The following is a 23347-nucleotide window of genomic DNA, read 5'->3' as shown; positions in this document are numbered from 1 at the left end:
CTTGGCGCGCTGTTCAAAAACCCATACAAAATGAGACTTAACGCAAACGCGTACGCCACGTTTCGCTATCGACAAAATGTACACTAGGGGTACTGAACACGTGCTTAACTATGAGACTCACGTATTAAATCACGCTCGAAACGCTCCGAATTCTATCCGTTTTTGAGGAACTTCGATTGGAGTACCGACTGCACCATCTCTAATGGTGGGAACATGTGGCTTTTATGGGGGGGGGAATTGTCAAACTTTAACTTATGACACTCAAAATCTCCGCACAATGTAAGACCGTACATCGACATCTACATTAAGTGTCAGTGCGAAGCGCACAAGTTAAACAACTAAAGAATCTTTGTCCTTAGGTTAGATTTAAAGAATTGTGAATACTTTTTTCGACAAAACAGTAGTTAACAAGGGCTACACGCCAATCGAAAAGTAAAAATTAAAAAACACGGCTGCTGTTTAATTTTTTTTTTTTAGATATTTTAGTTACTTAATGAATGTAAATTAGAAAAAAACATGCTAAAGTTGTGTATTTTAATTCAATTGAAGTGGGGGACCTTCATGTAGTAATTTTTCCTACACTCCTTTTTTGGGCAATCGTGTAAAAATGAGCCACATGCAACGAAAAGTCGCAATTATTTTCCGCACATCATTTTAATTATCGATTGACGTTTTCTAAAAACAATGTAGGTAAGTACTATAATCAGTTATGTGTCAAGAACGAAGAATTTAACCAAAGATTACCTTTTACAGACGTTGGTGAACTATGCATATCCGACGAAAATTGCTATATACCGCAGGCAATGCCCGAAGAGCAGGCATTCTGTATACGCGGCTTTTGCCAATGTCAACTGCACTACAACCAACGTGACAATGGAACAAGGCAAGTAGTATATTTCTCTACCCTCCGGCCGGAAAGCGCGCGCGCGCTAAACGAAGTTGCCGCTTTTGGCTCCGTCCAGCAGAAAAATAGTACAGTAAATAAGAAAGCATCAGACATTGCATATTTTACTGCCCTATTACAGTACAAATGGCACTAATTTACCGCCCTAATGTGGTAACTAGCACTAAACGTGCCATATACGTGCGTATGTCGAACATTTAAAGGGCCATGTGTACTGTAAAACGTACAATACACATGCGAAAGAGTAATTCCTATTTTTCACACTTGTTTCGTAATGTACTAATTTCATCAGTTCACACTTGCTCTCACGAGTCGCTTTTAGAGTGCAAACTTTGTCCTCTCTGCAAAGTTTACCCAATAGGTCAGTAGATGGAGCTGCACCGAGCGGGGCTGTTCCTGCATTGCGCTGACGATATTTTATGTTATGTGGTTTAGGTTTCCTCGCTGGATTTGACCAATGGCATGTTTTTTTAACTTGGCTCGTTTATCCTCATTATTTATTTACTAATATTTTTCTCTCAGATGCGTACGCGACGCGAACCTCGGCGAGGCGTGCGAGGACGACGGGCAGTGCGCGGGAGTCGGCATGGTGTGCAAGGGCACGTGCCGCTGCAAGGAGGGCTTTGCTGCGCAGAACGACACCAACGTCTGTCTGCAGTGTGAGTATCATGTACTCCCTAGCTATGCCAACGACGCGAACGGAGGCATATAGAAATTCACTGATCATTCAACCCAACCCTGCTTTAGATTTCTATGACCTACGATCATTTGTGTCTTTATTTTGACGCGTAATAAAATAAAGGTCCACGTCTGGATTTAGACGACATTTAGATCGTACTGTTGATTTTGTTGTGTCATAGGAAAGACACATTGATTGAGTAAGATGCGTAAAATCTAAGACAATTCGTGCTTCGAATTTGACAGGTAAACGAGATGACGCCGTACAGCTTCGTACATTTTGTGGTAACTCTGTCAAAAGGTGATGTTTGACAATTCAGTGACCGCAAAACGTATGCCACAGTACAGCGCCATCTGTTTAGGATGTAAAAATAAGGAGCACATTTTTTTCTTAGACTTTACCTGTCTATTAATAGTAAACTATTTTTACTACAGCTACGAAAACACAAAAATCAGCTGTTCAATAAAATAATGACATATGACTTGCCGAAATTAATGTAACTGATTTTTGCGTGTTTTTGAGGGTTCGCCTGATAATAGTAAAAGTCGTTGAGTTAGACCTACATATTCATATCTCAGAGTGTGGTCAGATATAACAAAATCACCATAATTTACTATACCTAGTCCTATTTGTACAGATGGTATCACCATCTCTCTTGCTATACCATAATCCCATCAAGGATTCATATAAGAGACGCAAACGCATATATACAAGGTCGCACTTTCGAGTTTGTCAAAGATTGCATAATACCCAAGTATTTGGGACTGGTACCGCCGTGGCCGGTACTGATAAGCTGAAGATCGGATTCGATTCCGACGTCAGACTTTTTCTTCAATATACTTAATGAAACCGGTAAAAATACTCTCACTAACTTTAATCTTCTTCCACAGCCCTTGAGAACATCGGAGATAGCTGCGAATACGACATCCAATGCGAGAACCTCTCAGGCTCCCGAGCCGTGGGCGCCACAATGTGCCTGAACGGTGCCTGCTCGTGTGCGTACCACGCGAGGGCTGCCGGCACCCCGCCTCGGTGCTATGTCACGAGGCGCCCGGGACAACAGTGCCACGCTGATGAGGTAAGCTCACACCGAGTGAGGTGAGGCGATACCTGTCACATATTCGACTACAGAATATAGTTAAGAGTGACAGAGATAACGCATTCTCGCACGCTCAGTGAGAGTAAAAGAAAAATACTAACTTACGGGGTCCTAAGATACAAAAAGTGCGTTACGCGAAACTCTGCGTAGGGAGCGCCACTACCGCAATCCATCATAATCTGAGGGATACCGCGAAACAACAGAATCGTAAATTTCGTTATTTAACCTCTCTATCACTCTTGCATAGTGAGCGATAAAGAGGCAGATAACTAAATTTCGATTTTCGCGTTTCACGGCAGGCCCTTTGTAAATAAACCGCCTTGATGCATTAATGTCACATTTTATTATCTATGAAAACTTGTCAAAATACAGTTTAAGGCACAGTATGTATAAGTTACTCTATTCTATGGTAGGTAGGTATGGCAGAACATAGCAGTAAAACTCCCTATTTAGCAAACCGAAATTTTGTGACAATATCTACTTACTCATATTCTCATTCTAACGTTAATACTCCAGGAATGCCTCAGCGAAGACGATGAACCCGGTTTCTGCCACCAAGGGCGATGCACCTGTGCGGGCTGCGTGCCCGACGCCCGCGACTTCGCTGACCACGCGTCCTCTCTCGCACCCGTTCCCCTCTGCGCCGCCATCTTGGCTACGGCCGCCATGTTGGCTTGAACTTGAATCTACGCTCGCTGTCCGGACTTTATGGAGCATGGCACACTGCATCCGATTGCACGTACGAGCGGGATGTCGCTATAATACGTATATACACGTATACATAGCGTTGTCTCGCTCAAACTTCGGAGCAACGTGCAAATCGGATGCAGTGTGCCACGCACCTAACCTTTTGGACACTTTACTTCAAAAACAAAACACTTTACTTTCACGCCAAGGTCACGGGCGCAAGCGAGCTAATGTGAACCTTACATGAAAGTGTGAAGGTTACTTTGACAGCGTCCGCCATAACACCTATAGTTGTCCTTGGCGCTGTGGGCACGACAAGTAACGAACTTTAGGCGTTCTTGGCTTTCAAAAGGTTAACAAAGTTCTATAGTTAAGTAACTAAAGTTAATAGTTATTTGTTTTAGAAGGGACCAAAGTTGTTGTTTGATTCATCATGCTATTGATACCCAAGCAAGCGAAAGATTCCAGAATTAAATTTCGCGCGGAACGAAGTGGTTCGAAAGTGGAATCTTGATCGTTACGACGGTTTCAAGGCATGAGGGTAAAATAAACTTTGCTACCGAGTGAAACACCACACCAACGTAAGGAAAATACTAACTGTACAATGTAAGTAATATTTGTAGGTATCAAATCCAAATCAACGCAATTTAAAATCAGTAAATTTTAGCAGCCGACAGTAGGAAACTAACTAAAGATTGATTCTAATTACTTTGTCAATCTTATGAATATAATGGAACTATCTCATTCGTTTTTGAAGAATAAAGAAACCCTTAACGATCTGGTGTGGAAAAGAACTTTCATCGTTGAAAATATTGAAAACATAAATAAAATATTCCTAATGTAAATGTGTAAATTGTTAACTTATAATGTACATACTACATGGTAAGAATAAATTAATATATTGTTGTTAATTTTATGATTTACTTAAATTTTATTGTTTTAGATGTTTGTGTAGACCAAAGAATAGGTAGATTTAATTAAACGTATATTTGACAATGAGCTTTTTTTTTACCATTTCACCCTAAGCTGCAGGAAAGTCGCCTCTGATGATATGGCCATATAATACGTCGGAAATAAATGCCTTGACCACACTGTCCAAGGCACTATCACGCGGCCGCGGTAGGCCTAAGAAGCGCTGGCTGGACGTCGTGACAGCGGACAAGGGAGAAAACAATCTCACACCTGAGGATGCCGAAGACTGGGAAAAGTAGAGAAGATTGAATGGGAAAGCCATTGGCATATAACTGAAGGGCAATAAGAACGGGGTCAGTAGAGCGGTGTCACGCACAGGAATTCAAGCCCATCGTGCAGTCTAACGCCACAACGCGATTGGTTGAGGAGATCACATTACGCGCGCTATTTGTCGCAACTAGTTCAGTCATTCGTGAGTGACACCACTGAATTAGCACCATTAGTGCCCGTAAGACCCGTCCTTAGATATATGTAAAATCATATATTTATTTGTAAACATAGGTTTTCACAGATCATACAAATGTAAATAAGAAGGTATCACTATTTTTAGCCATTAGGCATACAAATATTGTCCAGATGGTATGCATATTTATGTCAATGGGGAAAGCGGATCCTAGCGCTAGGCCGGGAAAACGAAAGATTTCACCCAACAAATTTAATATGGTAAATAAGTGATAAAAAACGAGTGACTGACCTTATCTTGTCATTCACTTGTGATGAGCACCAATAAGTACGGTCACGTCTGAAAATATCGTTACGGACAAAATGCCAAAAATATGTACACACTACCCTAATATATGGGCCGTAAGGTCGTGTATACATATTTTTGGCACTTCGATTGTGTCGATGTTTTCAGACGTGACTATCACATAAAAAAACTAATACATGATACTTAGCATCACATAGTGAACGCCACTATGATTTCACCAGTAACGGGATGGCCGATGGTATAGACAAAGTATTTACCATCAGTTTTTAATCGCTGGCAACATTTTACCATAAACAAGAGCCAAAGAGCCGCTTAAGGTAATTTTTTTCACTGATATTTGTTAGTTTGGAAATTAATGGCGCCATACATCCCATGTCTCAATCACCAGTTTAATTTGTTAATAATATTGAAACCAATTGCAAAGGCTTTCATTAAATACATAGAAAACATAAAGGACGAATAGTACATTCAACTTTTATTTATGTTTATTTGTAACCAACAAATTATGGAAATAATCGTCCTAATTAAATGATTTGCATTTTATTTTATACAACGCATAAAGCGGTAGAAATATTACAGGTGTCGGTAATTTTTTTTTTCATCTGGAACGCCTGTAAGTCCTATAACATATCTGGCCGCGTAGCCAACTTTACAATCGTTAACGCTCCGTAGCGTAGCGTAGACGTCTCTCTCTATCACTCTTCCATATTAGTGCGACTGGGACAGTTGCGTTTCGTTCGCCACGGAGCGTGAACGATATGCACGTTGGCTACGCGGGCTGGAGTAATAATAACAATGGATGAACCGTAGAAACTTAGACCAGGAGTCGCCAAATGGCGGCATTGGCGGCCCGTGGTCCAGATCTGAACCAATTTAATAATTTTCATTATTTAATCATTTCAAGTAGAAATGTGTCGCTATGATCATTTTATTTTGAGAACCGGAGACCAAAATAAACGAATTAGTGATCCCTGCTTTGGGCAAATCTTTGCTTGTGCGCCACCTAGCGGTGAGTAGTAAAACTAATGCCGCTGTTGTAATGATACTCGGCCCCAAGCCTAGATAGCGTCTTTCGCACGCTAGCGGAAAACCTGTGAAGATTAATAGTAGACGTTATTTATTCAAATAATACTTACAAATAAATACAAAAACATTCGTATGTTATGTACTCTTGTTTGTCATAGTTGACTTTCTTCTTCGCGTTGTCCCGGTATTTTGCCACAGCTCATGGGAGCCTGGGGTCCGCTTGACAACTAAACCCAAGATTTGGTATAGGCTCTAGTTTTTACGAAAGCGACTGCCATCTGACCTTCCAATTCAGAGGGTAAACTAGGCCTGGTTAAGATTAGTTCGGTTTCCTCGCGATGTTTTCGAATCGAAAAGCGACTGATAAATATCAAATGTTATTTCGCACATAAGTTCCGAAAAACTCATTGGTACGAGCCGGGTTAAACCCTCGACCTCCGGATTGCAAATCGCACGCTCTAGGCCACCAGCGCTTTTTAGGGTTCCGTAGCCAAATGGCAAAAAACGGAACCCTTATAGATTCGTCATGTCCGTCTGTCTGTCCGATTCTGTCACAGCCACTTTTTTCCGAAACTATAAGAGCTGTACTGTTCAAACTTAGTAAGTGGATGTATTCTACGAACCGCATTAAGATTTTCACACAAAAATAGAAAAAAAACAATAAATTTTGGGGGTTCCCCATACTTAGAACTGAAACTCAAAAAATTTTTTATCATCAAACCCATACGTGTGGGGATAGATACCCAGATAGGTCTTCAAAAATGATATTGAGGTTTCTAATATCATTTTTTTCTAAAATGAATAGTTTGCGCGAGAGACACTTCCAAAGTGGTAAAATGTGTGTCCCCCCCCCCCCCCGTAACTTCTAAAATAACAGAATGAAAAATCTAAAAAAAATATATGATATACATTGCCATGTAAACTTCCACCGAAAATTGGTTTGAACGAGATCTAGTAAGTAGTTTTTTTTTAATACGTCATGAAATTAAAAAAAAAATTTTTTTTCATCATACCCATACGTGTGGGGTATCTATGGATAGGTCTTCAAAAATGATATTAAGGTTTCTAATATCATTTTTTTCTAAACTAAATAGTTTGCGCGAGAGAACCTTCCAAAGTGAAAAAAAGTGTGTCCCCCCCCCCTGTAACTTCTAAAATAACTGAATGAAAAATCTAAAAAAAATATATGATATACATTGCCATGTAAACTTCCACCGAAAATTAGTTTGAACGAGATCTAGTAAGTAGTTTTTTTTAATACGTCATGAAATTAAAAAAAAAAATTATTTCATCATACCCATACGTGTGGGGTATCTATGGATAGGTCTTCAAAAATGATATTAAGGTTTCTAATATCATTTTTTTCTAAACTGAATAGTTTGCGCGAGAGAACCTTCCAAAGTGAAAAAAAGTGTGTCCCCCCCCCCCCTGTAACTTCTAAAATAACAGAATGAAAAATCTAAAAAAAATATATAATATACATTACCATGCAAACTTCCACCGAAAATTGGTTTCAACGAGATCTAGTAAGTAGTTTTTTTTAATACGTCATAAAATTTAAAAAAAAATTTTTTCATTAAACATATACGTGTGGGGTATCTATGAATAGGTCTTCAAAAATGATATTTAGGTTCCTAATATCATTTTTTTCTAAACTGAATAGTTTGCGCGAGAGACACTTCCAAAGTGGTAAAATGTGTGTCCAAAGTGGGAAAATGTTGAACAAGATCTAATAAGAAGATTTTTTTTAATACGTCTTAAATTGTACGGAACCCTTCATGCGCGAGTCCGACTCGCACTTGGCCGCTTTTTTATTAATAGTTGATGTATAAAATAATTAGTATCTATAACATTTATTGACAAATGGTATCTCAAATTAAAGGACTTAATCACAGCATAAGATATGAAGAATAATTATCATACAGTACAGTCACACACCGCCCCGCCCCGAACCGAATTACTTCGCCCCTCGATAGCAGTCTGGCGGACTTCTGGCGTTTTCTCGCTTCGGTTAGCAACGCGATGAGCTGATGACGGAACGTTCGAAATGTGTTATGTATGGCTAAATCAAGTCTCAGAACCGGTCTAGCAAGGCTCAGAACCGGTTTATAAAATACCAGCAAATACCGGTTTATTTCGGTTTTCCTCTGAACTTTTATAAGAACGTGAAAGTTTAAAGAACTTTATTGTAACCTAAAAAAAACGGTTTATTCGACGAGTGACGAAATGGCCCGCCGGCCTGTTATGTGACACGTAAATATAAACACCGACATTGGAAGAAACCGGTTTTTATTGCGCTAAACCAGTTAATTTGACCAGAACTGTTCTCATAAAAACTGGTTTAAAAATAACGGTTTTCGAGCGAAACCGAAATTTATATCTAGAAACCAAAGCTCGGAAACCAGTTAAATTTCTAAACCGTTATCATGTACAGTCGGTCGCCTTCAGATATTTCGAAGCAGCCAAGGTGTCCAAATATTTCTATACATCTCTTCTTCTTCAGCAGATGAGTATATAAGGTTACAATTTTGCATATAATAATATTATAATAGGTAGATTTATATCTGGTCCGTAACAAATAGTATTACTTGATCATATTGATTTACAACACACACAAGACGCAGCTCTACCTATATGGATGTACAATTGCGGCTTTTTCACCGAAAAATAGTTTCATTTAGATGTTCGAATCAATTTTGTGGCTCTTTAATATTTATAGAGCAGATAATTTATTTCATTAACTATTCTCAAATTCGCCAAACCTTGTTTTAACCCTAACGCTTTATGTCATAAATATTACATAAACACAAACATCACTCAAACGCCAAGCTCCCGGACGCAAGCGAGCTAATGTAAACTTTACTCGAAAATGTCAAGGTTACTTCGACAGCGTCCGCCATAACACCTATAGGGACCGTGCGCGTTGGAGGGTCTGCCATCTTGTGGCCTGAATCGGAACCATAAACATGCACATTTACACGTCACGTGTTTTATTGTGCATAGTAGGTTCTGCCATCTTGTGGGCTACATCGGAACAAAAAACATCACATTTACGCCTCGCGCCAAAAATCTGACGGCTCCTGTGCTGCCTCCTACAGTTCATGCACGCTCCCTATAGTTGTCCTTGGCGCTGTGGGCACGACTAGTAACGACGAGGTATTCTTGGCGATCAAAAGGTTAAGGACACTATTCCCGAGACGTGAATCGTTCTTAAGATTACAATTGTTTTCGTTCTTCATTGTATTAGTCTGCGAATGTAGCTAGCATGATGTAATATGAAATTGATGTCCTTATGATCTGTAAAATAAAAATGTTTTGATAATAATCTTTGCACCTGCTTTAACCATTTTACGTTCATCACGTTAACTAAAGGCGCACGAATACAGCGTAATATAAATAAATAAATAAATATTCGGGGACAATCTTATACAGATCGATCAAGCCCCAAACTAAGCAAAGCTTGTAATATGGGTACTAGGCGACGATATACATAGGTAAGAGTACATATATATATAAATACATACTTATATAAATAGAAAACACCCATGACTCAGGAACAAAATATCTGTTCATCACACAAATAAATGCCCTTACCGGCATTCGAACCCACATAGTCTTCATATCGACCTTCGTGCATTCAGACAAGTTTAAACCTTTTGAACGCCAGACGGCGAAGGAATATGCTGTGCCAAGGACGCCATGTGATCGCGATTATTTAAGCGAAATTGAACTATACGGAGTCCCGCGTAAGTCCCTATTGCATTGGCGGAGCGGTCCGTTGTGGCCGTCCTTGGCGTACTTGGCAAGACTCCGATGACGGCCACCGCCGACTGCGGCGGTGAAAAGGCGTTCAAAGTGTTAAAATCGGCAACCTTATCTAGTCTTGTAGTAACCGATAATAGAGTATGGCCTTTATTTATAAATAAATATTATAGGACAATATTACACAAATTGACTAAGTCCCACGGTAACCTCAATAAGGCTTGTGTTATGGGTACTTAGACAACGATATATATATATTATATAAATACTTAAAAACATAGAAAACACCTATGACTCACGAACAAATATCCGTGCTCAGCACACGAATAAATGTCCTTACCAGGATTTGAACCCGGGACCATCGGCTTCATAGGCAGGGTTACTACCCACTAGGCCAGACAGGTCGTCAATTTATAATTTTTACTTATCACTGTTATCACACTTTTCAAAATAAAATCTAACTCAGCGGGCGTGTAATGGCCACGGTTATAGACTCAATAACAACAAAATAGAAAAGCATCATCCACAATTCTTTTAGAGCCTACAACAAAGCTCTATAGTTAACCAGACTGACGCCGGAAACCGGACCGGGACTAGGGATGAAAATTCCGGAAAATATCAAATGTTTTTTTCGGGAATTTTACCAAAAATCGTTTTTTTTGGATTCCGAAAAATTGAATACGTCATACACAATGCCACTGATGAGTGATGACAGTGTCAAATATATAAAATGCCAGAAACTAACACATTAGACGTGCAACGTTCACCTTCCTGTTTAAATTCCCAATTAAATTCATATGGAAAAATACAGATTTAGAAAAAACTTATTTTTTTGGCTTTATCCGTTTTTTTCAGAAAGTATTGTAACTGAAATTTGCATTGTTTTTTTCGAAAGAGACTTGAATACAAGTAACTGTCAAAAATATTTTTGACACACTTTTATTGCCGACTGCACTTTCTCTTTTTTGTATGTCTATCAAGTACTTCTCGAGACCTTTCAAATGAGCCTAAACTCAATGTGTTTACGTTTTCCTATCTAAGAGTTCCTTTGGCTACCTTCTGACTGCATCATCAGCTCAGCTCCATGTTAGCATACTATTGAATTGTCATCGGAAACACGGAAGTATACCAAATTTCAGCTCAAACAGACACCAGGAAGTGGTTCAAATTTAAATTACAAGATTTGAAGCACATATATATATATATATATGTAGATTTATACAAAGAAGATACGCGGTGAAGTTAAATAAAAGTGTGTGAAAAAGTGTGTAATAATAATAATAAAAGTGTATAAAAACTAAAGACGTGATCACCGGTCTGTCATTATCACGCCGCGCCGGAAGCTCTGACCCGGACCTGGCCCGGTCTGTCGTGAGTCATCCCTTATCTGGATAAGGATAATGACTGGTCATTATCACGTCGATAACCATCCATCGTACGCCAGCATGTACAAAATTACCGTAGACATACTCATCACTCCCACTGGCACCATCCCCCCTGCTTTTAGACCTAATGGGTACTGCACGTTCCTAAGGAATAGTACGAAAATTCTTCTGTTTTTCACGTTCATATATTCCCATGGTACTGCATATACTTCATCACCGAGACGTTTACTCTGTCAAATATAATAATTGTAAATTATAGGCATACACAACTACAGTCAATAACAAGAACGAAAACTATAGGGACCGTGCGAGTTGGAGGGTCTGCCATCTTGTGGCCTGAATCGGAACCATAAACATGCACATTTACACGTCACGTGTTTTCTTGTGCATAGTAGGTTCTGCCATCTTGTGGGCTACATCGGAACAATAAACATCACATTTACGCCTCGCGCCAAAAATCTGACGGGTCCTGTGCTGCCTCCTACAGTTCATGCACGCTCCCTATAGCAAAGATAATTTGAAATAGCGGTGGGTTGCCAAAGAAAACTTTGTAGCCACTGTAAATTTACTGACATTTTACAGCCAAAATAAAACAGCCAATTTATTTTTCGCGGGTTCATTTAAAAGTTGCTCTGTGTGTATATATTAAAAGGCGGCATCTCCGATTTCGGTTCTGAGGATATGGCATGGCCGCCATCTTGAGAGAGATGGGGTTTGAGCGCGAACCGGCTGACGAATCTAAGACGTATATTCGTATTTTGTGATCCTCTAATTATTAAAACTGTATTTAAATGGTATTCTGGTGTTTTTTCTCTAACAATATTCACCCCGTAAATTTGGAATTTTTTTGCAGATGATAAATAAACATCCTTACCTTTGATTTAATTAACTCGAACGCCACAGAAGTCTGAATTAATTGCTGGAATATGACCGCGGCAAGCATCCCATATTTTACCAAGGCCTCCGGCTCCTGTAATAAAAATATGTATTAATTATTGTGATAGATGAGTGGAAAACTCTGGAGGAGGCTTCACCGGCGAAGACGGGGTTCTTGCTACATATTAAAATTCATTTAAAAATAATATTATAACTAACATTAAAAAATTATAAGTGAACTTAAGACTAATTCTAAACAAAAGACAATGTTAAAATAAATTTGCAAGAATTAAAAGGCTATTTTATTAATTATTGTACACCACTCAGGAACCACTGGAAAGAAAAATCACGTAAAAAGCTGTCCCAATATTTTATATTCATCCAGGTGATGCCTCTAGTCTAGTTAAGTACTGTACGGTCCCAGTAGCGAGCGACGAGCGGCGTGTTAGGCGGAGCGTGCAGGGTAGCGTCGAATGACTCGACCGTCCAAGGGGTTTGAGCAGAGAAATGAGATCGCTCTCATAATACCTATGTTTGCATTTGTTTAAGATTGCCGCTGCTCAAGTGTTCAGTGTGTCAGCTCAGTCTGCACGCCAAGTTCTACTACATATATGGCACCATACATTGCCAAGTCAGTATAGACTTGCCCCGGTCTTTCATAAAACTCTACAAGTCTCAATTAGTTAATTTATGTTTTATCCCATTCTTACAAATATGTGCGTAAAGCCTGACCAGTAACATATGATCACGCGCCATATTGCGGAATTTCATTGGAACTAAATTTTTCATACTAAACTGAACTGTCACCCTATACATGAGAATAACAGCGCCCTCTTGACAATGATCATATATTTCTGGTCGGGCTTTAAGTCAAAATGACAGATAAAGACAAACGATTAATAGCGAATTGAGCCTTGTAGCGCGTTTATAAATTTTAACGCCATTAGCGTAGACAGACTCTGTCTAAGGCTGCGTTTCCACCAGAGATGCACGAGGATGTGTAGCAAAGGATCTCAATTACTTAATTTGATTTCCTCGCTCAGCGTGTAGCCTCCATTGGTTCTTAACAAACACACACGCACATATATGGTGGAAACGCAGCCTAAAGGGGTTATTTACCAATGTAGAACATTCTAGCAACATCAGACAACACATAACTTGGTGAAATGCTAGATAGCAACACAACGTCAGATCAAATGCTGCAGTCATATCTCCCATGAAACTGTAATCATTTACAATTACTTGTAAAAATGTGTATGTAATATGTGTGCATGATATGGAATATAAAAAAAAATTGTATTTTTTTCATACATTTTCATAGCTCTTGCGATCCTAATGGGATAAAAAAATGTCCCAGAGTTTATTTCCTATTGTGTTACCAATTCCCCATGTTATATACTTCGGTAACAAAAAGAAAAGTTTGAAAAATCAATGGAAATGGGACACTTTTTTTCTCTGATAAGGATAAAAAGGTCTCGCAATCCCGACTAGAAATGACACAAAAGTGGCAAAAAATTCACATATAAACGTGGCATTTTTAAGAAGCGCTCAGATAGGCTTTATAATAGACATACTTAAGTAGGATTATAACTTACTCCTTGATTATCTGATAATGTCGAATCACATTTTTCAACAATCCAAATATCTCTTCATTATACTCCCGTGTCGTCGGCAAACCATCCTCTTGCGGCCTTGGAAATTCTTTCAAACTATTAAGAAGTATATTCATATGCCCGACCATATGGAAAACCATTACGAACACCAACAGATCATAAATACCCATAGCAGTAGGTATATTGTATGTAGGGAACCAATTCCATATGAATATAACTAGGTAACCCTTGAAACTGCGATAAGCGTCAAAAGGTAGAAGGTAGTCGACGGAGTGTACAAACGATTTGTTTTCGGGGAGTTCGCCTGTGAACATTCCTTCGTAATAGTTCCGGAAAAGGGGGGAGAGGTTGTACGCCAGCATTCCGCAGGCGAGCTGGAGATAAATGACTTTGGTCGCGATCTTGCAGATTTTGTTGACTTTGCGTAATTCCTGTATTATCGGAAAAAATCGTTTGTGTTGCTATAATTAGTTGTACAAATTAAAGTATATACAGTGTGTATATGTATTTGATATAACTGCAAACTTAAACTAGACGTGGGTACACGACTCTGAAAGATTTTTTAAATTTTGTCTTATCTATCACAGCATAATTATTTTTTTACAAATTTTCGAGCGGTAATGTATGTCGTACATAATAGTCACTTGTGTGTGACGTCGCGTCTATGGAGTGTGGAATTAAGAGGAGTGACATCTCTTATGGTAGAACTGTTGCAAAAGTGTCCAGCTGTTAGCTATAAATAATAGTTCCAAATCTCTCCAGAGTAGCGCTAGAATAGCTAAGAACCTAGGCGCTATTGACGGAGTAAAGTGCGCTATGATTTAATTTTTTTGTTCAAGTATTCTCGGTATTGTAGCGCCACCTATTTAAGGTTTTTCGATGACACTTGTTGGTACATGGAGATTTATTTCCTTACCTCCACCTTCCGTAGTCGCGTCATTAAATGCGACGTTTTGAATTAAAACAGAGTAGTGTTTGCTGAATTATCTTATATGGAAAAATAAAAGTCGTCTGGTTTTTAAAAACCTATAAAAGTGTGGTCATTAAGGCCTAAACTAACTCCCATGAAACTGGTAATTTGGTAATTTTATGAAAACCTGTACAATACGTATGGTTTTTGTAATTCGACGACTGGCGCCTACTTTCCTTGAATGCCAGAACCCATAAAAAAGTTTTCAATAATATGTGCCAGGATTTTTAATAAGTACAGTTACATTTAAGTCAATTAGTGATTTTTGTAAGTTTAGGAAAGTATTTTGTTATAGTATAACGCATTGAAACATACCTTCGCTGCAAATTCACTTAAATGCTCATGGTGCATTAAGTGAAATTCTAAAACAAACTTTTTCACACACTTTTTGTAGTTCTTCTGAAAAGGTAGCGATGCTCTTTGCTGTGGAAAAAAAAAAGTGACTTTATGAAATAAATAACTCGCTTAGCGTGTTAGCTATTTTATAGTAATAAATAGGTAGTTACTACTCGTATTACTTATTCTGTGACATTTCTTAAATCTTTAAAGGATTATTTACATATGTTCATATATTAATAAAGTCAGGCTAAGCTAATTTTGCATTGTGTTTGATAGCACAGAGTGTTATTTTAAACGTCATAATTTCATAGAAGTGGACGTAAACACGCTCTGAATATCAGGTTTCGCCTTAACTTATAGCGAACCGAAAACCTCGGTCCATCGAAGCCTAGCATTGAGAGTACGCCAAGCGCTCTTACAGGGTGCCAGGGCGCGCTTCATACCGTAAGCTTTGCGCATTGTGACATACAGTGCGCCTGCGGCACCCGTCACACTGTACTGCACAATGTACATTAGCGTTTCGTTTCTTCGTGCGTTTTGCGTTTTAGCACTAACCCGCGGCGCCTTTTACACTGTAAACTTTGCGCGCTCTGCGCCCTTTACGCCGGAAGGTCGGGCGAAACCTAACATTCAGAGCACCTAAGCGCGCTCTTACGGGGCATCTGCGGCGCCCTTTACACTGTAAACTTTGCGCGCTCTGACATACAGCATACAGGGCGCCTGCTGCGCCCTTTACGCCGGAAGGTCGGGCGAAACCCAACATTCAGAGCGCCGAAGCGCGCTCTTACGGGGCATCTGCGGCGCCCTTTACACTGTAAACGTTGCGCGCTCTGACATACAGCATACAGGGCGCCTGCTGCGCCCTTTACGCCGGAAGGTCGGGCGAAAGCCAACATTCAGAGCGCCGAAGCACGCTCTTACGGGGCATCTGCGGCGCCCTTTACACTGTAAACTTTGCGCGATCTGACATACAGCACATATAAACGTCGTACTCTAGTTAAAAATGCTTACATCTCCCTAAAAAAACTACCTACTTACCTTACTTTAAAAAGCATCCATATAAACTAGAGTCTACATTAAAAGTATTATTTAAACTTGTACTCACAAGGAATAGCCCGGTTAAAAACAAATTCGTGTAAATTTGCCCCATATCAATAAAACGGATCGTTTTTCTGTGCTTTATCATGTACGAAAACGCTAGGATTTCCGTAAAACAAAATGTGCATATTAAGAATTTGTGATACGTGGCCAACATTACTGCACGCCGTGAAAGGTCCCCTAGCGATCGGTTGGGCCATTGTCCTATCGTTTCGAGCGTGAAGCGGAGCGATTTCATATAATCTAGGGAGAATACTTTCGGCTCACTAAAACAATACACACAATATACAGTCATAGTTTTTGTTAGAGTACAGTCTCGTCTGAAAATATCGGTATGTATACATATTTTTTGCACTTTTTTAGTAGGTATCGATATTTTCAGACGTGACCGTACATGTTAAAATTATTATGAGTCGTCTCGTCCTAATTATTAATTGACTGTCGGCCGGACTCGAAAATAAGATACGATAACGATAAGTTCTCATTTATACGTCGTATAATTGACGGAAGCAGTTCGATTCGGGCAACCAATGTCACTTTGACGTTAGACGTAGATAAATCTTATTTGGATCACAGCGGAATCGAAATAAACGTCAACTTTGACATGTCGTTTAGTTATCTATATTTTAAAGATCTTGAACGTGTCTTAATCATTCTTCGAATCAGGCCGTGTCAATGTTATGTAAACGTAGTAAAAGTTAAGGGTAGTAGAGATAGGATACTAGCCACGTTTTGAAAAATGGTACCATTCTCATTGTTTTTAAAAATTAACTATCGATAAAAAAATAAGTAAAAAACTACCCCCAGTTTTTCATAAAAATTTTGTAGCGTCCTAGTTTTATAGCAATTCACAAAATTATAATTTTTTTCTTCAGAAATTGGTAGAAAATAATCTATAAGTTAGGTTTTCGAAAAAAAGGAAATAGTACCTACACTTTTTTCGAAAAATGCCAGTACCGTTACCAACAGTACCCCTAGTGTAACTTTGATCGACATCATAACGTGACGAACGCGTTTGCGTTAAGAGGCCTTATTCCTACAGACGAGCGTATTTTGTAAAATGCTTCCTTTTTCATTCAAGATTACGACGTAACTATTAGTATTTATTCAAAAACTGATAACGTACTTAAATAATCGTTTCCTAAACTAGGGGCTCCAACAGTTCAAATTTTCATTTTCTCTTTTAAACCTCTTTTTTAATGAGGTTTTTTGGGAGTCTTTTCCAAATTTTGCAGTGAGATGTGGCGTTTCGGTTCTCAATTTTGCTATAAACAAGAATCATTTGGTACATGAATGACTACAATTTGATTCAACATATCTCGTACGAGGGGCTGGAATGATTAACAATCGAAGATTCATTTGAAAAAACTGATAAAATACCTTCCGAGTTTTCTTCATTTTTTTGGCGAAAACAGGGTTTTATTATATTTTATTTCCGCAAATTGTACGCATATTTTGCTTTAAAAATAATATTATAGCAAACTGCAACTTTATGTTAACCTATAAAAAAAAAATCGTAACTATGGGACCTACATTGCCGTAAATTTATATTTTTTTAAAACACGTATAAATCACGCAGCAGCGACGCCCCGCTCTCAGTCCGCGCGGAGCGCGCTTAGAGGACGGACCTGTGCTCGATTGTCAGGCATTCGTTGCGATCGTAATCAGCTACGGAGTTCCGAGAAGTGCTATATACTGCGATTAGAAAATCTTAATAAAAGTTAATTTTTTACAGTATGCCTAACAGACTCGCTTATTGATGGATTTTCAGTGTTACTTTTTTTTTAATACTAAGTCGGTGGCAAACAAGCATACGGCCCACATATGTACGGCTGCAACTCCAGAGGAGTTACATGCGCGTTGCCGACCCTAACCCCCTCCCGCCCCTCGTTGAGCTCTGGCAACCTTACTCACCGGCAGGAACACAACACTATGAGTAAGGTCTAGTGTTATTTGGCTGCGATTTTCTGAAAAACGCATTTTCACTTGAAATTACGTTAGGGTTTGCATTATTATTTTTGACCCGGATGAAGTCCAAGTTCTCATGATGGAGTCAGGAGTTGGTCACCAGAACTCCTAATCTACTAATTATAATCCCATCGTGTTTGGGCTCAAAAGATTTGCCCTGACGAACACCATCGATCTAGATGAGGTCCAGGGTCTCATGATGGAGTCAGGAGTTGGTCACTAGAACTCCTAAACTACTCATTATAATTCCATCGTGTTTGGGCTCAACAGAGTTGCCCTGACGAGCACCTTCAATCTAGATGAGGTCCAGGGTCTCATGATGGAGTCAGGAGCTGGTCACCAGAACTCCTAATCTACTCATCATAACTCCATCGTGTTTGGGTTCAATAGAGTTGCCCTGACGAGCACCATCAATCTAGATGAGGTCCAGGGTCTCATGATGGAGTCAGGAGCTGGTCACCAGAACTCCTAATCTACTCATCATAACTCCATCGTGTTTGGGCTCAATAGATTTGCCCTGATGAACACCATCGATCTAGATGAGGCCCAGGGTCTCATGATGGAGTCAGGAGTCGGTCACCAGAACTCCTAAACTACTCATCATAACCTTATCGTGTTCGGGCTCAATAGATTTACCCTGACGAGCATCATCAATCTAGATAAAGTCCAGGGTCTCATGATGGAGTCAGGAGTTGGTCACTAGAACTCCTACTCTACTCATCATAACTCCATCGTGTTTGGGCTCAATAGAGTTGCCCTGACGAGCACCTTCAATCTAGATGAGGTCCAGGGTCTCATGATGGAGTCAGGAGCTGGTCACCAGAACTCCTAATCTACTCATCATAACTCCATCGTGTTTGGGCTCAATAGAGTTGCCCTGACGAGCACCATCAATCTAGATGAGGTCTAGGGTCTCATGATGGAGTCAGGAGCTGGTCACCAGAACTCCTAATCTACTCATCATAACTCCATCGTGTTTGGGCTCAATAGATTTGCCCTGATGAACACCATCGATCTAGATGAGGCCCAGGGTCTCATGATGGAGTCAGGAGTTGGTCACCAGAACTCCTAATCTACTCATCATAACTCCATCGTGTTTGGGCTCAATAGATTTGCCCTGATGAACACCATCGATCTAGATGAGGCCCAGGGTCTCATGATGGAGTCAGGAGTTGGTCACCAGAACTCTTAAACTACTCATCATAACCTCATCGTGTTTGGGCTCAAAAGATTTGCCCTGATGAGCACCATCGATCTAGATGAGGTCCAGGGTCTCATGATGGAGTCAGGAGTTGGTCACCAGAACTCCTAATCTACTCATCATAACTCCATCGTGTTTGGGCTCAATAGATTTGCCCTGATGAACACCATCGATCTAGATGAGGTCCAGGGTCTCATGATGGAGTCAGGAGTTGGTCACCAGAACTCCTAAACTACTCATCATAACCTCATCGTGTTTGGGCTCAATAGATTTGCCATGACGAGCATCATCAATCTAGATAAAGTCCAGGGTCTCATGATGGAGTCAGGAGTTGGTCACTAGAACTCCTAATCTACTCATTATAATTCCAACGTGTTTGGGCTCAAAAGATTTGCCCTGACGAGCACCATCAATCTAGATGAGGTCCAGGGTCTAATGATGGAGTCAGGAGTTGGTCACCAGAACTCCTAATCTACTCATCATAACTCCATCGTGTTTGGGCTCAATAGAGTTGCCCTGACGAGCACCATCAATCTAGATCAGGTCCAGGGTCTCATGATGGACTCAGGAGTTGATCACCAGAACTCCTAGTCTATTCATCATAACTCCATCGTGTTTGGGCTCAAAAGATTTGCCCTGACGAGTACCATCGATCTAGATTAAGTCGAGGGTCTCATGATGGACTCAGTAGTTGGTCACCAGAACTCCTAATCTATTCATCATAATGGTAATTTGATGGTGCTTGACGGAGTAAATCTGTTGAGCCCAAACACGATGGAGTTATGATAAATAGATTACGAGTTCTGGTGACCAACTCCTGACTCCATCATGAGACCCTGGACTTCATCTAGATCGATGGTACTCGTCATGGCAAATCTTTTGAGCCCAAACACGATGGAATTATAATGAGTAGATTAGGAGTTCTAGTGACCAACTCCTGACTCCATCATGAGACCCTGAACATCATCTAGATTGATGGTGCTCGTGAGGGCAAATCTATTGAGCCCAAACACGATGGAGTTATGATGAGTAGATTAGGAATTATGGTGACCAACTCCTGACTCCATCATGAGACCCTGGACTTCATCTAGATTGATGGTACTCGTCAGGGCAAATCGTTTGAGCCCAAACTCGATGGAATTATAATGAGTAGATTAGGAGTTCTAGTGACCAACTCCTGACTCCATCATGAGACCCTGAACATCATCTAGATTGATGGTGCTCGTGAGGGCAAATCTATTGAGCCCAAACACGATGGAGTTATGATGAGTAGATTAGGAATTATGGTGACCAACTCCTGACTCCATCATGAGACCCTGGACTTCATCTAGATCGATGGTACTCGTCAGGGCAAATCTTTTGAGCCCGAACACGATGAGGTTATGATGAGTAGTTTAGGAGTTCTGGTGAACAACTCCTGACTCCATCATGAGACCCTGGACTTCATCTAGATCGATGGTACTCGTCAGGGCAAATCTTTTGAGCCCAAACACGATGGAATTATAATGAGTAGATTAGGAGTTCTGGTGACCAACTCCTGACTCCATCATGAGACCCTGGACCTCATCTAGATCGATGGTGCTCATCAGGGCAAATCTTTTGAGCCCCAACACGTTGGAATTATAATGAGTAGATTAGGAGTTCTAGTGACCAACTCCTGACTCCATCATGAGACCCTGGACTTTATCTAGATTGATGATGCTCGTCAGGGCAAATCTATTGAGCCCAAACACGATGGAGTTATGATGAGTAGATTAGGAGTTCTAGTGACCAACTCCTGACTCCATCATGAGACCCTGAACATCATCTAGATTGATGGTGCTCGTGAGGGCAAATCTATTGAGCCCAAACACGATGGAGTTATGATGAGTAGATTAGGAATTATGGTGACCAACTCCTGACTCCATCATGAGACCCTGGACTTCATCTAGATCGATGGTACTCGTCAGGGCAAATCTTTTGAGCCCAAACACGATGGAATTATAATGAGTAGATTAGGAGTTCTGGTGACCAACTCCTGACTCCATCATGAGACCCTGGACCTCATCTAGATCGATGGTGCTCATCAGGGCAAATCTTTTGAGCCCCAACACGTTGGAATTATAATGAGTAGATTAGGAGTTCTAGTGACCAACTCCTGACTCCATCATGAGACCCTGGACTTTATCTAGATTGATGATGCTCGTCAGGGCAAATCTATTGAGCCCGAACACGATGAGGTTATGATGAGTAGATTAGGAGTTCTGGTGACCAACTCCTGACTCCATCATGAGACCCTGGGCCTCATCTAGATCGATGGTGTTCATCAGGGCAAATCTATTGAGCCCAAACACGATGGAATTATAATGAGTAGATTAGGAGTTCTGGTGACCAACTCCTGACTCCATCATAAGAACCTGGATGGACTTCATTCGGGTCAAAAATAATAATACAAACCCTAACGTGATTTCAAATAACACTGAAACTCTATATCTCATTGGCATCTTGACTAGGCAGCATGGGTGCGTAGCCACCATGCCAATCGATACGACAACGAAACACTATCTGTCTCTCTCTCGTACTAATATGCACAAACGATTGGCATCTTGGCTGGGCAGCATGGGTGCGTAGCCAACATGCGAAACGTTTACGATACGACAAGGAAACACTATCTGTCTCTCTATCGCACTAATATGCGCAATCGATTGGCTTCTTGGCTAGGTATCATGGGTGCGTAGCCAACATGCCAATCGTTTACGATACGACAACGAAACACTACTCTCTCTCTATCGCACTAATATACGCAAACGATTGGTATTTTGGCTAGGCACTAAGCAAGTGTGTGGCCAACATGCCAATCGTTTACGATACGACAACGAAACACTATCTGTCTCTCTATCGCACTAACATACTTTATTTATACCTGCAGTCATTTACTAACTTCTTCATTTTCCATTGGTGTGAAAGAGACAGAATAAAGAGCAAGGGTTATAGAGTACACTCTGTAGTCTGTACACTTAGTAGTAGTGTACATAAAAAAAAAACTACTGTGCATATACAATAAAATAAAGAGTGCCCCTATGATATCATATGACACTAAAATTAATGTTGCTTGAAATTATATTGAAAACTATCAAGATTATTCTAGTCTGCATTGAAACGCGCGTCGCGTTGCCGGCGCTCGCGTACCGAGCGCCAACGCCATCTATCGAGCGTTATTTCGTGAAATCGGAGAACGCTCCAAGGATTAAGGGCTCTTAAGTCTCATTTTGTATAGGATTTTGAGGTTCCATAACGTCCCGCTTGGCGCGCTCTTTCGAAATCCAATACAAAATGAGACTAAACGCAAACGCGTACGTCACGTTTGGAAATCGAATTTATTTACACTAGGGGTACTGTTTTAACATTGACATATCCGCGCACGTCTACTAACTTACTTTTCAATGCATCTCGCTCGTACTCGACTATTAACTACAAGTGCGAGCGAGATATATGTATAGAAAGTAATTTACGTAGACTTGGGCGAATATGTCAATGTCAAAACGGTTGGTAAAAAAAAACACATCTATCTGTACGTCTGTTTTTTTAATTACCTGGTTTGCCTTTTTGTCTGCATTATGAATTAATATCTCTCTGAACGGTGTTTTACCTTCAACAGCTATCTTTTGATATGCCGAGTTGTTTGCAATTTGTATATAATAATATAAAACGTTTAAAAAATATTTATTTTATATTATGAGTATATTTATTGATATTGCACGGACATTATCTATAGATTACCTGCCAAAGACTCCGTATTATAAAAAAATATACGACTACTTGCTGTCTTCAGTCTCCAAACAGTAAACGGCCACAGCACCCTACTTATATGGCGCAACACCGCAAGCAGGCACTCAGTTATGCATCTCATACTCTTACCTCACAATTTTATAATAATTATAAATTATAATATACTTATATTGCATGTTTATAAATGTAATCCCTGTAGGTTATGTAGATGTGGGTAGGTGTACTGCTACTGCGGCGGCATCATGGTCGCATTTTTATCACTGGTCGCTAAGCCTGTCACTTTCGCACTTA

The 23347-nt window shown here is 40.0% G+C and overlaps 2 protein-coding genes across 4 annotated transcripts in view; one reads left to right on the top strand and one right to left on the bottom strand.

Annotated features, from left to right (window-relative positions):
- Window positions 1–4365, top strand: part of LOC133524952 (prion-like-(Q/N-rich) domain-bearing protein 25) — a 48619-nt gene extending 44254 nt beyond the window's left edge. For both annotated transcript variants that reach the window (XM_061861118.1, XM_061861126.1), the window contains exons 5-8: window positions 754–883; window positions 1427–1563; window positions 2474–2661; window positions 3199–4365. In XM_061861118.1, the coding sequence (XP_061717102.1) occupies window positions 754–883; window positions 1427–1563; window positions 2474–2661; window positions 3199–3360 (617 nt within the window). In that variant the 3' untranslated portion in view covers window positions 3361–4365. The remainder of the gene's footprint in view (window positions 1–753; window positions 884–1426; window positions 1564–2473; window positions 2662–3198) is intronic.
- A 4905-nt stretch (window positions 4366–9270) lies between these two features.
- On the bottom strand, window positions 9271–23071 carry LOC133525137 (uncharacterized). 2 transcript variants are annotated; one of them, XM_061861406.1, is made up of 8 exons: window positions 22861–23071; window positions 16127–16385; window positions 14998–15105; window positions 13695–14143; window positions 13219–13321; window positions 12098–12193; window positions 11309–11453; window positions 9271–9373 (listed from the first exon to the last, which is right to left on the bottom strand). In XM_061861406.1, the coding sequence occupies exons 1-8, from the start codon at window positions 22881–22883 to the stop codon at window positions 9312–9314; spliced, it is 1245 nt and encodes a 414-aa protein (XP_061717390.1). In that variant the 5' UTR covers window positions 22884–23071; the 3' UTR covers window positions 9271–9311. The 2 variants fall into 2 exon arrangements, with proteins under 2 accessions (XP_061717390.1, XP_061717382.1); XM_061861398.1 differs by having other exon boundaries at window positions 11298–11453; window positions 22861–23067.
- Between the last annotated feature and the right edge of the window lie 276 nt (window positions 23072–23347).

This window comes from Cydia pomonella, chromosome 1 (assembly GCF_033807575.1).
Source record: "Cydia pomonella isolate Wapato2018A chromosome 1, ilCydPomo1, whole genome shotgun sequence".
Taxonomy (NCBI): domain Eukaryota; kingdom Metazoa; phylum Arthropoda; class Insecta; order Lepidoptera; family Tortricidae; genus Cydia; species Cydia pomonella.
This window is presented reverse-complemented; position numbering and strand designations above follow the sequence as displayed.

Bases quoted from the DNA above. Each gene is read 5' to 3' on its own strand.
- LOC133525137 (XM_061861398.1), bottom strand. From the start codon at position 22,883: ATGCAGACAAAAAGGCAAACCAG. The intron at 16,386-22,860 runs GTAATTAAAAAA...GTATTGTTTTAG, and splicing joins CAGACAAAAAGGCAAACCAG to TGAGCCGAAAGTATTCTCCC. The intron at 12,194-13,218 runs GTAAATAACCCC...TTTTTATTACAG, and splicing joins TGCTAGAATGTTCTACATTG to GAGCCGGAGGCCTTGGTAAA.